The 13235-nt window shown below is 41.2% G+C and overlaps 1 protein-coding gene across 5 annotated transcripts in view; it reads left to right on the forward strand.

The window, feature by feature from the left end:
- The window catches only part of PAMR1 (peptidase domain containing associated with muscle regeneration 1), a 130975-nt gene that overhangs the window by 55430 nt on the left and 62310 nt on the right, over positions 1 to 13235 (forward strand). For all 5 annotated transcript variants that reach the window (XM_053282000.1, XM_053282009.1, XM_053282019.1 and 2 more), the window contains 2 exons: positions 9805 to 10022; positions 12635 to 12742. In XM_053282000.1, coding sequence (XP_053137975.1) covers positions 9805 to 10022; positions 12635 to 12742 — 326 coding nt within the window. The remainder of the gene's footprint in view (positions 1 to 9804; positions 10023 to 12634; positions 12743 to 13235) is intronic.

Below are 13235 nucleotides of genomic sequence, written 5' to 3' on the forward strand. Positions count from 1 at the left end.
ATTTTGCCCCATCCATTTTTCCTTCTACCCTAACGAGAGCCCCAGTCCCTGAGGCAGAGAAACACCCCCACAACAGGTTGCTGCCACCTCCATGCTTCACTGTAGGTATGGTGAGTTGTGGATGGTGAGCTGCGTTGGATTTACGCCAGGTATACTGTTTGGTGTTGAGGCCAAATAGTTCAATCTTGGTCTCATCTGACCATAAGACCTTTTTCCATTTGGCATCAGAATCTTCAAGGTGCCTTCTGGCAAAGCTCAAACGAGCTTTAATGTGGCCTTTCTTGAGAAGTGGCTTTCTCCTTGCGACCCTCCCGAACAAGCCACATCTGTGGAGCGCTCATGAAATTGTTGTCACATGCACAGAACAACCACTCTTTGCCATGAAGTCCTTTAACTCCTTCAGAGTGGCCATTGGCCTCTTGGTAACCTCTCTTACCAGTTTCCTCCTTGCTCTTCCATCCAGTTTGGAGGGCCGACCGGATCCAGGGAGGATAGCAGTCCACCAACACCTACCATCCAATGTGACTGAACTTGAACAGTTCTGTATGGAGGAGTGGGCAAATATTGCTCCGTCTAGATGTGCAAGGTTGATAGAGAAGTATCCCAACAGACTCAAGGCTGTTACTAAAGCAAAAGGTGGTTCAACAAAATATTGACATGGGCGGGTGATCCTTTTTCAATCCCAGTAATTCTTGTTTTTTTATTTCTGAAACTTTTTCTGGACTGTAATTGTGATGTTTTTCAGTTGGATGTTATAGGTTGCATTGGATAAGTACAGCTGGTGAAGGGAATTTTCTTTGTGTTTTCATTTCAGGATGTAAGGGAACCATATACCCACTGTAAGCTTGGTGATTTTATTTTCTAATCTAATCTTCCATTTAGGTGATGTACTACATTATTATTATTATTATTTATTTATTTACACATTCAGACAGGTGTTATTGACTAGTTTGTTTTATCCAGACATCGAGTCCTTCCCAAGGACCTAGGATGGCTGAATTTTATTGTCAATGTTGTTGCTGTTGTTATAGATATTATTTATTATTATTATTATTATTATTATTATTATTATTATTAAATTAATTCAGTTTCTATACCACCCTTCCAAAAATAGCTCAGGGAAATTACACAGAGAAATAATAAAAAAATAAGATGGATCTCTGTCCCCAAAGGACTCACAATCTAAAAAGAAACACAAGATAGACACCAGCAACTGTCACTGGAGGTACTGTGCTGGGGGTGGATTGGGCCAGTTACTCTCCCTCTGCTAAATAAAGAGAATCACCACGTTAAAAGCTGCCTTTTTGCCAAGCTCGCAGGGGTTAACAAATTCTTGTTATTCAAGTTAGCAAATTCTTGTGTGAAAAACACTCAGTAAATGGGAAGCTACTATCTGCCACTCTTGAAGCAGCCCTTTCTAGAGTTAAGGAAAACAGGAAGACAGTTTAAGAAATTGTCCACATACATCTCTACCTCTGACACTTCCCTATTTCCAACAGATGCACTCTGCATTGGGATATGTAACAGCTTCAGCTAAGCTTGCTGTATATTTTAAATGCAATCTACTATAAAGCCAGAGGGGACTCCATACTTTCCTCTGTGTTGGCTGGGCTAGCTAGGAGTTTCTATTCTCCTTCCTGTTCCTGTCCTTTATGTATGATTCAGCAGGTTCTGCACTGACCTCTTAGTGCCTTTGTCTCTCAAGTAAAGTTCTCTTAAAGGCTTTCCACTGGTGTTTGTTCTGTATTCCACATGCACAGAACATACTCCTTAACAGATTATGGGCCAACATCTTCAGAGCAACCCAGTACACAGCCCAGAATGACCTTGAAGACCAATGGAAGGAATAAAAGCCACAAGGAGATCCTCCAAAGCAGGGCTGCTCAACTTCAGCCCTCCTGCAGATTTTGGCCTACAACCCCCATAATCCTTGGCCACTGTGGCTAGGGATTATGGGAATTGTAGTCCAAAAACAGCTTGGGGGCCAAAGTTGAGCAGGCCTGCTCTAGAGGAACCCTGCTGACTACAAGCAAACTAAGCTATGATTTATTTATTTTTTAAAGGCTTGCAGCTCTTAATATAAGCTTTCAGTGGGAAAGCTGCATCATGGAAATTATCAGCTATGGAACTTTAAAGCAGAAATGCTTTTAATTAAGGATGACATGTGGGAGGTCATTACTGCAGACAGACCAGCAGCAAATCCACAAGAATGGGATAGAAAGGTTAGACAGGATAGGACGGAAGGACAAAAATCCATTCTGGAGTCAGACCCAGATATGTATGTCAGTACAGAGGCAAGGAGAAGACCTGTCAGAAAGAACCCTCATCAACTCCTGGAGGGAGGCATGTCTTCCTAGGCTCATATTCAGCTATATATAATTGCTGCAGCCATGATTTGTGGCTGCACATAAAATGGAACATATTTTCTGAATATCTATAATTGCATAGAAAACATGTGTGAAAATGCATACCTCTTCTTCTATTCTGAAATATGCTACACTGTTCTAAATTGTTTTAGCTGAATTGACACATTGACAAATGAAGTCTAGGTTGCCTGGCAGCTTGTTTTTTCTGTATATATTGCAGCCTAGTTTCCATTCACCTTCTCATGGAGGTCCTCATGACCCATGTCATTTGAAAAAGAACATCTTACAACTTGCATTCATATTCCTTAGGGCTGAACCAGAGTCATATTTTGAAATCATTGTTTTTCCAGGTGGGTGGGTGTTCCTTAAAGGGCAGGGGGAGGGTGTACTTACCCCTCCCGCCGCTCCCCCCCCCCCGTGCACCTTTTTTAGTTAGCAATTGGGGCGGCAGGATTCCTTCCTGCCGCCCCTTCCCCCACTCAGCTGCAAAAGGCTTCAGGAAGCCTTTTGTGCATGCATATGTCACGTCTCCGCGATGTGTGCATGTGTGTGAGGCTGCGTGCACATCGTGGAGACGTGACTTGTGCGTGACGTGTGCACACGCAGAAGGCTTTCTGAAGCCTTTTGCAGCCGAGCGGGGGAAGGGGCAGCAGGGAGGAATCCTGCGACCCCAATTGCTAACTAAAAAAGGCGCGCAGAGGGGGGAAAGCAGCGGGAGGGGTAAGTACACCCTCCCCCCACCCTTAAAGGAACCCCCACCCCATTCCGGCCGAACCCCAAACCGCCCATGTCTGGACCGGTCCGGAGGCCTGTAGAATGGCCTCCGGATTGGTCCGTGCCCATCACTAGAATACCGGAGGGGTTTACCATTGTTTCCTCCTGTGCAGTATGAGATGATGCCTTTCAGCATCTTCCTATATCGCTACTGCCTGATGTAGTACCAGTGGGGATTCAAAACAGCAACCTTCTGCGTGTTAGTCAAGCATTTCCCTGCTGCCTCACTTAAGGTGACGACTGTTGGGATAATATTGATACCCCATTTAATACTCCATTTCAAGAGAGAATCTCTATCACTTTTGCTAATATGATTGCATTTAAGTTTTGAAATGCAACATTTAGAGAGATTATCAAGATTTTATAGCGTCGCCCACATATGCAACTGTATAAGATATAAGGAAATAATCATATATGCATATATTGCATTATTGGTCTACCAACTTTACCCCAGCCTCAACTTCTTTACAAGTAATTGGGACACTTACTAATGCCTCAGTGAGTAGAGATGGAACAATCCTTCCTAATCTGCCATAAAATCCCAATCTTAATTCCCAGTCAGTCATAGAAAGTTTTAGAGAGCAAGCATCTAGAATTTGGTGCTTTTCTATGTACAGTAGAGGAAGATGTATTTTAAACATAGCAACAATGTTACAGTCAGTGACTTAAAGCATACATCATGTTAGGTATCACTTTTATTGCATTATAAATAGTTCTGGATAAAAGAAGTTGTCTTGGCCCTGTAAAATTATCACCTGTCACTGTCACTAATATCACACATGAGAATCTTCAGTGGTGAAATTCTATTTATTTGACATAAATGAATGGTCTTTAGGAGGGCTATGAGTGGTTATATTTTTTCCTTGTTAGGAAGGAGCCAGTACAGTTCCAGGCAATATTTATACCATTTCTATAGATAAAACTGGGCTTGCCACTGAAATTTTGTCAGTAACAAATTTTGAATTTTATTATTTACTTACTTACTTACTTATTTAAAATATTTCTATACTGCCCAAAACTTGTGTCTCATCTTCTGTTTGAGAATGCCCAAATTTTAATTTGGGCATTCCTTCTCAGAAGAAACATCTGAGAATTTTTAAGGGAAGTCAAGATGGTTTCAATAAGGCTGGCCAAACATCCTAGATGTGCTATCAGGTTATTCTTGACTGCTGGATTCAGGTTCCACACAGGTGTTGGTAACAGGTTTATTAAACAGGGTTATGTACAGCTCCCTGGCAGAACTCTAGAACAAAGGCCTTAAGTGGGTCAAATTTGCAGATGACTAGGCATGTGCCCGAAACGTTTTGGAGGCCATTATGAAGGCCTCCGAAACATTTTTGGCACGGGGGGGGGGGTCAGCGTTTAAGCGCTGGAGGGGGTAGTACTTTAAGGGGGGGGGGAGGGTGTACTCACCCGTCCCGCCACATTTCCCCCGCCGGCGCTCTATTATTTTTAAGCCCCTCAGGGCAGCAGCTTTCCTCCCTGCCGCCCTGTTCCCCACATCGGCCAGAAGTGGCCGGAAGTAGCAAGCATGCGTGCACCCGTCGTGTGCGCGCGCATGCAACAGGTGCACACGTGCTCGCTGCTTCCGGCCGATGGGGGGAACGGGGCAGCAGAGAGGAACGCTGCCGCCCCAAGGGGCTTAAAAATAACAGAGCGCGAGCAGGGGAAATGCAGCGGGAGAGGTGAATACACCCTCCCCCGCCCTTGAAGTACTACCCTCACCAGCACCAAAGATCTATGTGCACATCCCTACAGATGACAACAAACTAAGTAGGGGAGTGAAATCCAAAACGGATTGTGAAGAGCTCCAAAAGGATCTCTTCAAACTGAGGAATGAGTGACAATATGGCAAATGCGGTTCAATGTAAACAAGTGTACAGTGATGCGTATTGGGGCAAACAACCCCAATTTCACATATACACTGATGGGATCTGAGCTGTCGGTGACTGACTAGGAGAGGGATGTTGGGGTCATGGTGGTCACTCGTTGAAAGTGTTGACTCAATGTGCGGCAGCTGTGAAAAAGGCCAATTCCATGATCATAAGGAAGGGGATTGAAAATAAAACTGCTAATATTATAATGCCCTTATACAAAACTATGGTGCGGCCACACTTGGAGTACTGCATACAATTCTGGTCACCATACTTAAAGAGGACATTGTAGAGCTGGAAAAGGTGCAGAAGAGGGCAACCAAGATGATCAGGGGCCTAGAGGACCTTTCTTACGAGGCAAGGCTACAACACCTGGGGCTTTTTAGTTTAGGAAAAAGATGACTGCAGGGGAACATGATAGAGATCTATAAAATCATGCATGGTGTGGAGAAAGTGGATAGAGAGAAATTTTTCTCTCTCTTGCATAATACTAGAATCAGGGGTCATCCAATGAAATTGATTGCCAAGAAATTTAGGCACTGCAAAAGGAAGTACTTTTTCATACAACGCATCATCAACTTGTGGAATTCTCTGCCACAAGATATGATGACAGCCAACAACTTGGATTACTTTAATTGGGGTTTGGATATCTTCAAGGAGGAGAGGTCTATCAACAGCTGCTAGTTGGAGGGCTATAGGCCACCTCCAGCCTCAGAGGCCTCTCAATATTATTATTAATTATTATTTTTGTTTACACAGTCAGACAGGTGTTATTGATTGGCTTGCTTTATCCAGACATTGAGTCTTTCCCAAGGACCTGGGATGGCTGAATTTTATTATCAATGTTGTTGCTGTTATTATTATAGATATCGTCACAGAATATAGGCTGTTCTCAGTAAAGCTGCTTTTTGTAATTGGCTGATGGTGATTTCTGTGCCCCCTATGGTGTTGAGGTGCTCTTCAAGGTGTTTTGGAATTGCACCTAGGGCACCAATTACTACTGGGATTATTTTGGTCTTCTTCTGCCACAACCTTTCAATTTCAATTTGTAGATCTTTGTATTCTGTGATTTTTTCTATTTCTTTTTCTTCTATTCTGCTATCACCTGGTATTGCTATGTCAACTATGTTAACTTGTTTTTCTTTCTTCTCGACTACAGTTAGATCTGGTGTTTAATTAATATAATAATAATAATAAAGCAGCAAATAACAGCAGTGTCAAAGAAGATTAGCAGATATGAAGCCAGAACTACACAACACAGGCACAGTCTCCAATTCCAGTCGAATCAGAGACGTTTCTACCAAAGCATAGAAAGAGAAACTGCAAGAAACATAGAAACACCAAATAAAGAAGAAACAGTGCAATTCTGGGGGAAATTATGGGACAATCCAATAGATTATAATAAAAAAGCAGGCTGGATGAAAGAGGTAGAAAAACATAAGCAACAAATGCAAGATCTAATAATAACACCAGAATTAATAAGTGAAAGAGCAAAGAAAATTAAAAATTGGACTGCACCAGGCGACGATGAACTGCATGGCTTTTGGCTTAAACACCCAACAAGCCTTCATAAACAACTATCAAAACAGTTCAATCACATTTTGCAAGGAGGTGATATTGAACAATGGCTAACAACTGGGAAAACTCATCTTATCATGAAAGACCCAGCAAAAGGTGCAGTTCCAGGTAATTATAGACCGATAAACTGTCTGCCAACCATGTTCAAATTATTAACTGGAATAATAGCAGATGAAGTGATGCAACACTTATTAACCAACAAACAGCTTCCAGTTGAACAGAAAGGAAATTGTCCAAAGACCAGAGGCACAAAAGACCAGCTGCTGATTGACAAAATGATTTTAGAAAATGGCAAGAGAAGAAAAACAAATCTAAGTGTTGTATGCATTGTGACTACAAGAAAGCCTTCGATTCATTGCCTCACACATGGATACTAAAATGTTTAGAAACAACTGGTGTCAGCAAAAACATTCAGATATTTATAAAAAAAGCAATGAGCATGTGGAGTACACAGTTAACAATCAATGGCGAGACACTTGGACAGGTTAGCATTAGAAGAGGCATTTTCCAAGGGGACTCACTATCCCCTCTGTTGTTTGTAATCGCCATGACCCCACTTTCACAAATACTAAACAAAACAGGCCTCGGATACCAAACATCTAAAACATCAAGTAAAATCAACTATCTGCTGTACATGGATGATCTGAAGTTGTATGGAAAGTCCCAGTCAGAAATTGAATCACTGCTAAACACTGTCCGTATATTCAGTAGCGATATAGCAATGGAGTTTGGACTAGACAAGTGTGCTGCATTAATAATGAAAGAGGTAAAATAAGAAAAACAGAAGGAATAGAACTGCCCAATTGAAGCAACATCAAGAACCTGGAAGAGAAAGAGCATTACAAATACTTGGGCATTCTCCAGGCTGATAACATCGCACACACTGAAGTTAAAAGAAAAATGGGAAGTGAATACATCAGGAGAGTTAGAAAAATCCTAAAGTCCAAACTCAATGGCGGGAACACCATACAAGCCATAAACACCCGGGCTATACCTGTTATCAGATACACTGTAGGAATAATAGACTGGACCCAGGCAGAGCTAGAGACGCTAGATCGTAAGACCAGGAAAATCATGACCATCAATCATGCTCTTGCCCCCCGCAGTGATGTCTATAGGCTATACCTCCCTCGCAGCCCAGGTGGAAGAGGAATGCTGCAAGTCCATCAAACAGTAGAGGAGGAGAAAAGAGGCCTTGAAGAATATATCAAGGACAGTGAAGAAGATGCATTTAAAATGGTCAATAATGCAAAACTATTCAACACCAATGAAAGAAAGCAGGCCTACAAGAAAGAACAAGTCAAGAACCGAGCAGAAAAATGGAGAAATAAGCCCCTGCATGGTCAATATTTGCACTATATAAGTGGAAAATCAGACATCACCAAGACCTGGCAATGGCTTAAGAATGGCAACTTGAAGAATGAAACAAAGGGTTTAATACTGGCTGCACAAGAACAGGCACTAAGAACAAATGCAATAAGAGCAAAAGTTGAAAAACCCACAACAAAGAGCAAGTGTTGCCTATGTAAAGAAGCAGATGAAATCGTGGACCACCTAATCAGCTGTTGTAAAAAGATCACACAGAGTGACTACAAACAAAGCCATTACAAAGTAGCAGGGATGATACACTGGAACATCTGCAAAAAATACAAGCTACTTGTAGCCAAAAATTGGTGGGACCATAAAATTGAAAAAGTTGAAGAAAATGAAGATGTAAAAATATTATGGGACTTCCGACATAAACAGACAAACATCTGCCACACAATACACCAGATATAACTGTAGTCGAGAAGAAAGAAAAACAAGTCAAAATAATCGACATAGCAATACCAGGGGATAGCAGAATAGAAGAAAAAGAAATAGAAAAAAATAACCAAATACAAAGATCTATAAATTGAAATTGAAAGGCTGTGGCAGAAAAAGACCCAAATAATCCCAGTGGTAATTGGCGCCATGGGTGCAGTTCCAAAAGACCTTGAAGAGCACCTCAACACCATAGGGGCCACAGAAATCACCACCAGCCAATTACAAAAAGCAGCTTTACTGGGAACAGCCTATTTTCTGCGACAATATCTATAACAACAGCAACAACATTGACAATAAAATTCTGGCATCCCAGGTCCTTGGGAAGGACTCTATATCTGGATAAAACAAACCAGTCAATAACACCTGTCTGACTGTGTAAACAAGAAATAATAATTCAATTTCTATACTGCCGTTCCAAAAATGGCTCAGGGCAGTTTACACAGAGAAATAATAAATAAATAAATAAGATGGATCCCTGTCCCCAAAAGGGCTCACAATCTAAAAGAAATATAAGATAGACACTAGCAACAGTCATTGGAGGTACTGTGCTGGGGTGGATAGGGCCAGTTACTCTCCCCCACTAAATAAAGAGAATCACCACATTAAAAGGTCCCTCTTTGCCAAGTTAGGAGGGATAGTAACAGCAGTTGCAGGGGAGTAACAGCAGGAGAGAGAGCATGCCCTCAGCTCTTGCCTGTGGGCCTCCCAGTGGCATCTGGTGGGCCACTGTGTGAAACAGGATGCTTGACTAGATGGGCCTTGGGCCTGATCCAGCAGGGCTCTTCTCAGAGGCAAGGGAAGAGAAAGAAAGGGTAGTACAGAAGTGAGACTGTCCTTATGGAGGCAAATAAATTCATTATGAAAATTCATAACATTTATGTACAATACAACATGCTGGTGGGGTAGAGTGGGAGATATGGAATACTACACATCCCCAGGTAATTGCTAGATTTCACCCTACACATAATTTGAAATGAATGTGTAAGTTCTTCCTCATTAGAAACATCTTCAAAATTTCAAAGGAATCAAAAAATGGTTTTGGTAAGCCTAACAAAATTTATTGGGTGGAATGGGGTATGCATTCTTAATAAACAAATTTATTTGGTTTATTGACTGCAACAAATTACTATCTGCCTAATTAAACAAATAAGTCCTGGTATAAATTGCAACTGCTTCTACCAGCTGTATACATGATTGTTATATAAAATATGGAGACTGTTTTCAGATGTTGGATGTCTGAGAGCCATTTTGTGAAAGTGAAGGTGGAGATAGGTGGGGGGATAATTTTCCCTTCCTGTCACATAAATATCTCTTAAGTGGGAGGGATTTTTTATATTCAAGAATTAGAAATTCAGTCTTATGAGATGAATGTAAGTTTAACATCTGAATTTCTTATTTTGTCCAAGGTTTGCTATGCTGAGTCTGGAGTTTGACTATATGTGTCAGTATGATTACGTGGAAGTCCGGGATGGGGACAGTATTGATAACAGGATAATTAAACGTTTCTGTGGGAACGACAGACCTCCTCCAATCCGAAGCACCGGACCCTCGCTGCATGTTCTTTTCCATTCAGATGGTTCAAAGAACTTTGATGGGTTTCATGCAATCTTTGAAGAAATTACAGGTAAACGAAAAAAGAAGCATACTTTTCTCAGCCATAATAAAGTGATCTAATGCTTCCTTCACTTTTTTACATGCCATTAAAAGCCTTGGTTCAGCATTGAAAGGGGAAGGGAAATTACAGAGCCATCATGTTTTTTCTCTTGCTAGTTTGAAGTCCTTTCGCCTAGTCTTGATTTCTACAACTTTGATATGAAGATTATACCACTTCTGGTTCAGTGAAGAAACCAAGCATTGTCTTAATTGTTTTGTTACTCTTTGAGGCATATAAGTACCTCTTGCATTTCACCATCTCACACGCTAAGACTGTTTGTTATACTTACCAGATGTAGTATTGGGACTGGTCTTAGGAATTGGAGCTATAGTGTTACTGTAGCTATATTACTAAAAGAATGAGGCAACACAAAGGTAATTAGCTGGCCATACCACCCACACACACACACACACACACACACACACACACACACACCCTGCCCCAGGTCTCTGGGGGATTCATATTCTCTCTCTCTCTCTCTCTCTCTCTCTCTCTCTCTCTCTCTCTCTCATAGCTAAGTCAGGACTCAGGCTGACCCAAGCTTTTTTCTTCTGCTTTCTTGCTTGCTTGCTGTGGAGCAGCTAAGTATTGTGGAGCAGCTAAGGGTCTAACCATATAAACCAAGAGTGTCCCCAGAATCTGTGATGCTTTCACAAAGGATTCTACAGCAAACTCAGTTCATGTGGACAAACACTCATGCCAAAAACAGCATGAGCATTTGTCTGTATGAACTGAGAGTTGCCTTGAAACTTTTTGTCCCAGAATTCAAGGAGTCCTTGAGCTCAGACTTGCATGCCGCTTTTCATATTGTGGGTGCCCCTTGAATGTTTCTCTCTTAAGTGACATAACTTCAAAGTGCTCACCCTATGAAATAATATTCTTATTTGATGGAGGGAAGGAGAGAGGGCAGTTGGGGTTGTAGAACAATTGCTTGTTCAAGACTGGATGATAAGTTCTTGATAGGGATGTGCCTTTAAACATGGGCTTCCTTGATCCAAGTCCAGCTCTTGGCCCATTGGAGTACATTGCTTCCAACGGGAAGCCTTGCTTTCTAGTTGATCTGCTACATCATGATTTCTCTTCTTGTTGTTACATAAAGTACAAACAGTACCATCACGGGAGCTGCTAGAAATAGTGCTATGTTGATGAAAGGGCCTATCAGAAACAAAAGTCGGCTCCATGAAATTGAACTTGGTGTGGGGTATGTCGCAACAAGGCCTCCCACACTCATGGGACTAACATATTCCATACGGGCAAGATGAATGGATCTTGTTTCCTCCACTCAGCAGGAGCCTTTTAGTATTCCACTGCTGCCATCTACTTTTCTTTCCGCCCCATTATTATTTAGAGGCTGGGTGGTTGCTACTGCAGTGATCTATGCAGAGGGAGATGCAGAGGGCTTACAGTTTAATAAGGAAGCTTTATAGTGTGCCTTATTGTGAGTCTGTTCTGGCCTAATGTGTGGCTGAAATGAAAAGCTTTTAAAACTCTCTCTTTTGCAAGGCATTAACCTGGCCGCTGACACTGTTTATGGGGAAGAATGTGATTTGCATGGAGAGAAAAAGAGGGTAGGGGCTTGAAAAAGCTGTGGGACAGAAAATTCTGGCAGCACAAGTTTAACAAGAAGATAAAGCACTGTGAAATCCTTCTCTGTACAAAAACCCTGAGGAGGAGCTGAGATCAGTGTAACAAGATGAACAAAGTTTACTTGACTGTTCTCCTGTGTTTATTGTTAAGAGCAGCTTTAAGCAATTAAAGACTAAGCAGTTGCCCAAGAGGAAATTGGTGATATTATCTATCTAAGATTATAGCCCTAAGCATTAATACTCACATCTGAGTATCCATGCTTTGGGTCAGGCTTTAGGAGTCTGCACAGTTGAGTAAGGATAATGAAAAGCCTGGTGGCTTTATTAATCTGTGCATACACTATGCTGTTATAAGTGTTCTGGTTTGGGGTGTGTGTGTGTGTTTTCATTCCTGACAGTTTTGTTGCTGATCCGTTTGTCCTTGCATCATGTTCATTAAGAGCCTTTTCAGATATCTGTGCACCTACATTTCTTCACTGACATTTCACAGTTACTTTACACAGTTTGCCTTCACCCAGGTTTCTTCTCTGGTGCTTTGTTTTTTATTTCTTAAAATCATAGCAGGACAGTTCATCGCTGTGTCATACATACCAAATTTCTGTCTACATGAGCAGCTATGTTTCTCAGAGACCAGATGGCATAGAAAACATGGGTGATATACATAAATGTCACAGAAGTATCTGTTGAGGTGCTTCAATACTGGAATGAAATCCATGAGAAGATTAGATCATTGTGCCTAATCACTTTTCATTTCCTTGTATTTGAACACACATTGAAAATAAGAAAAAGGCCCTAATGGCAGAATATTGGGAAAACCAAATAATTTTAAGAATAGCACTTTTTCACTTTTATAGTGCCACAGATCTGTGTTACAGTTTGACAAATAGAAACATTTACTGAAATACTCACCTTACATACAGATTTCACTAAGATGAATGGATAGATAATGATAAAAAGGGTAAAGGAACTGAGGGGTCTTTCTTATCCCGTTTTCAGCTTGTTCTTCATCTCCGTGTCTTCATGATGGAACCTGCATCCTAGATAAAATTGGTGGCTACAGGTGTGCCTGTCTGGCTGGTTATACTGGGAATCGCTGCGAAAGCTGTGAGTACATCTCTGTGCCTGTGATTCATTAACTCAACTCTGTTCAGCATTCCTATGTATAATGATTAGGCTGATGGAGGAGGAGAATTGGCTCATCATGGCTTTTTAAAAAATTGCTGCTTTGAAATGAACTGAGTAAAGTATGCTAAGAAGTCTTTTATTGCAGCAAAGTTGGGTTGAAGAACAAATAACTTGCTATATTTATTAGAAATCATTTTTCTATCCTGTGAATTGGCCAATTCATTCCTAGTACTACTTACTTATATCAGCAGGTGCTCTAAGGCCAATTTAAAATCAGTCCTAAGAGACCCAATGAATGTTCACTTCCACAAAGCTGGGTTATAAAAGTGGGTTGCAAATAAGGGCAGTGGTCAATGCTTACATCACTAAGGCTTGTATGATCTCCAGATGGAAGGATCATCCACTTGGTTCCCTTATTTGTATCAATTAACTTGGGATTGAAAGAACAATTTCTCACTAATTTCTAATGATT

This window comes from Hemicordylus capensis, chromosome 1 (assembly GCF_027244095.1).
Source record: "Hemicordylus capensis ecotype Gifberg chromosome 1, rHemCap1.1.pri, whole genome shotgun sequence".
Lineage (NCBI taxonomy): Eukaryota > Metazoa > Chordata > Lepidosauria > Squamata > Cordylidae > Hemicordylus > Hemicordylus capensis.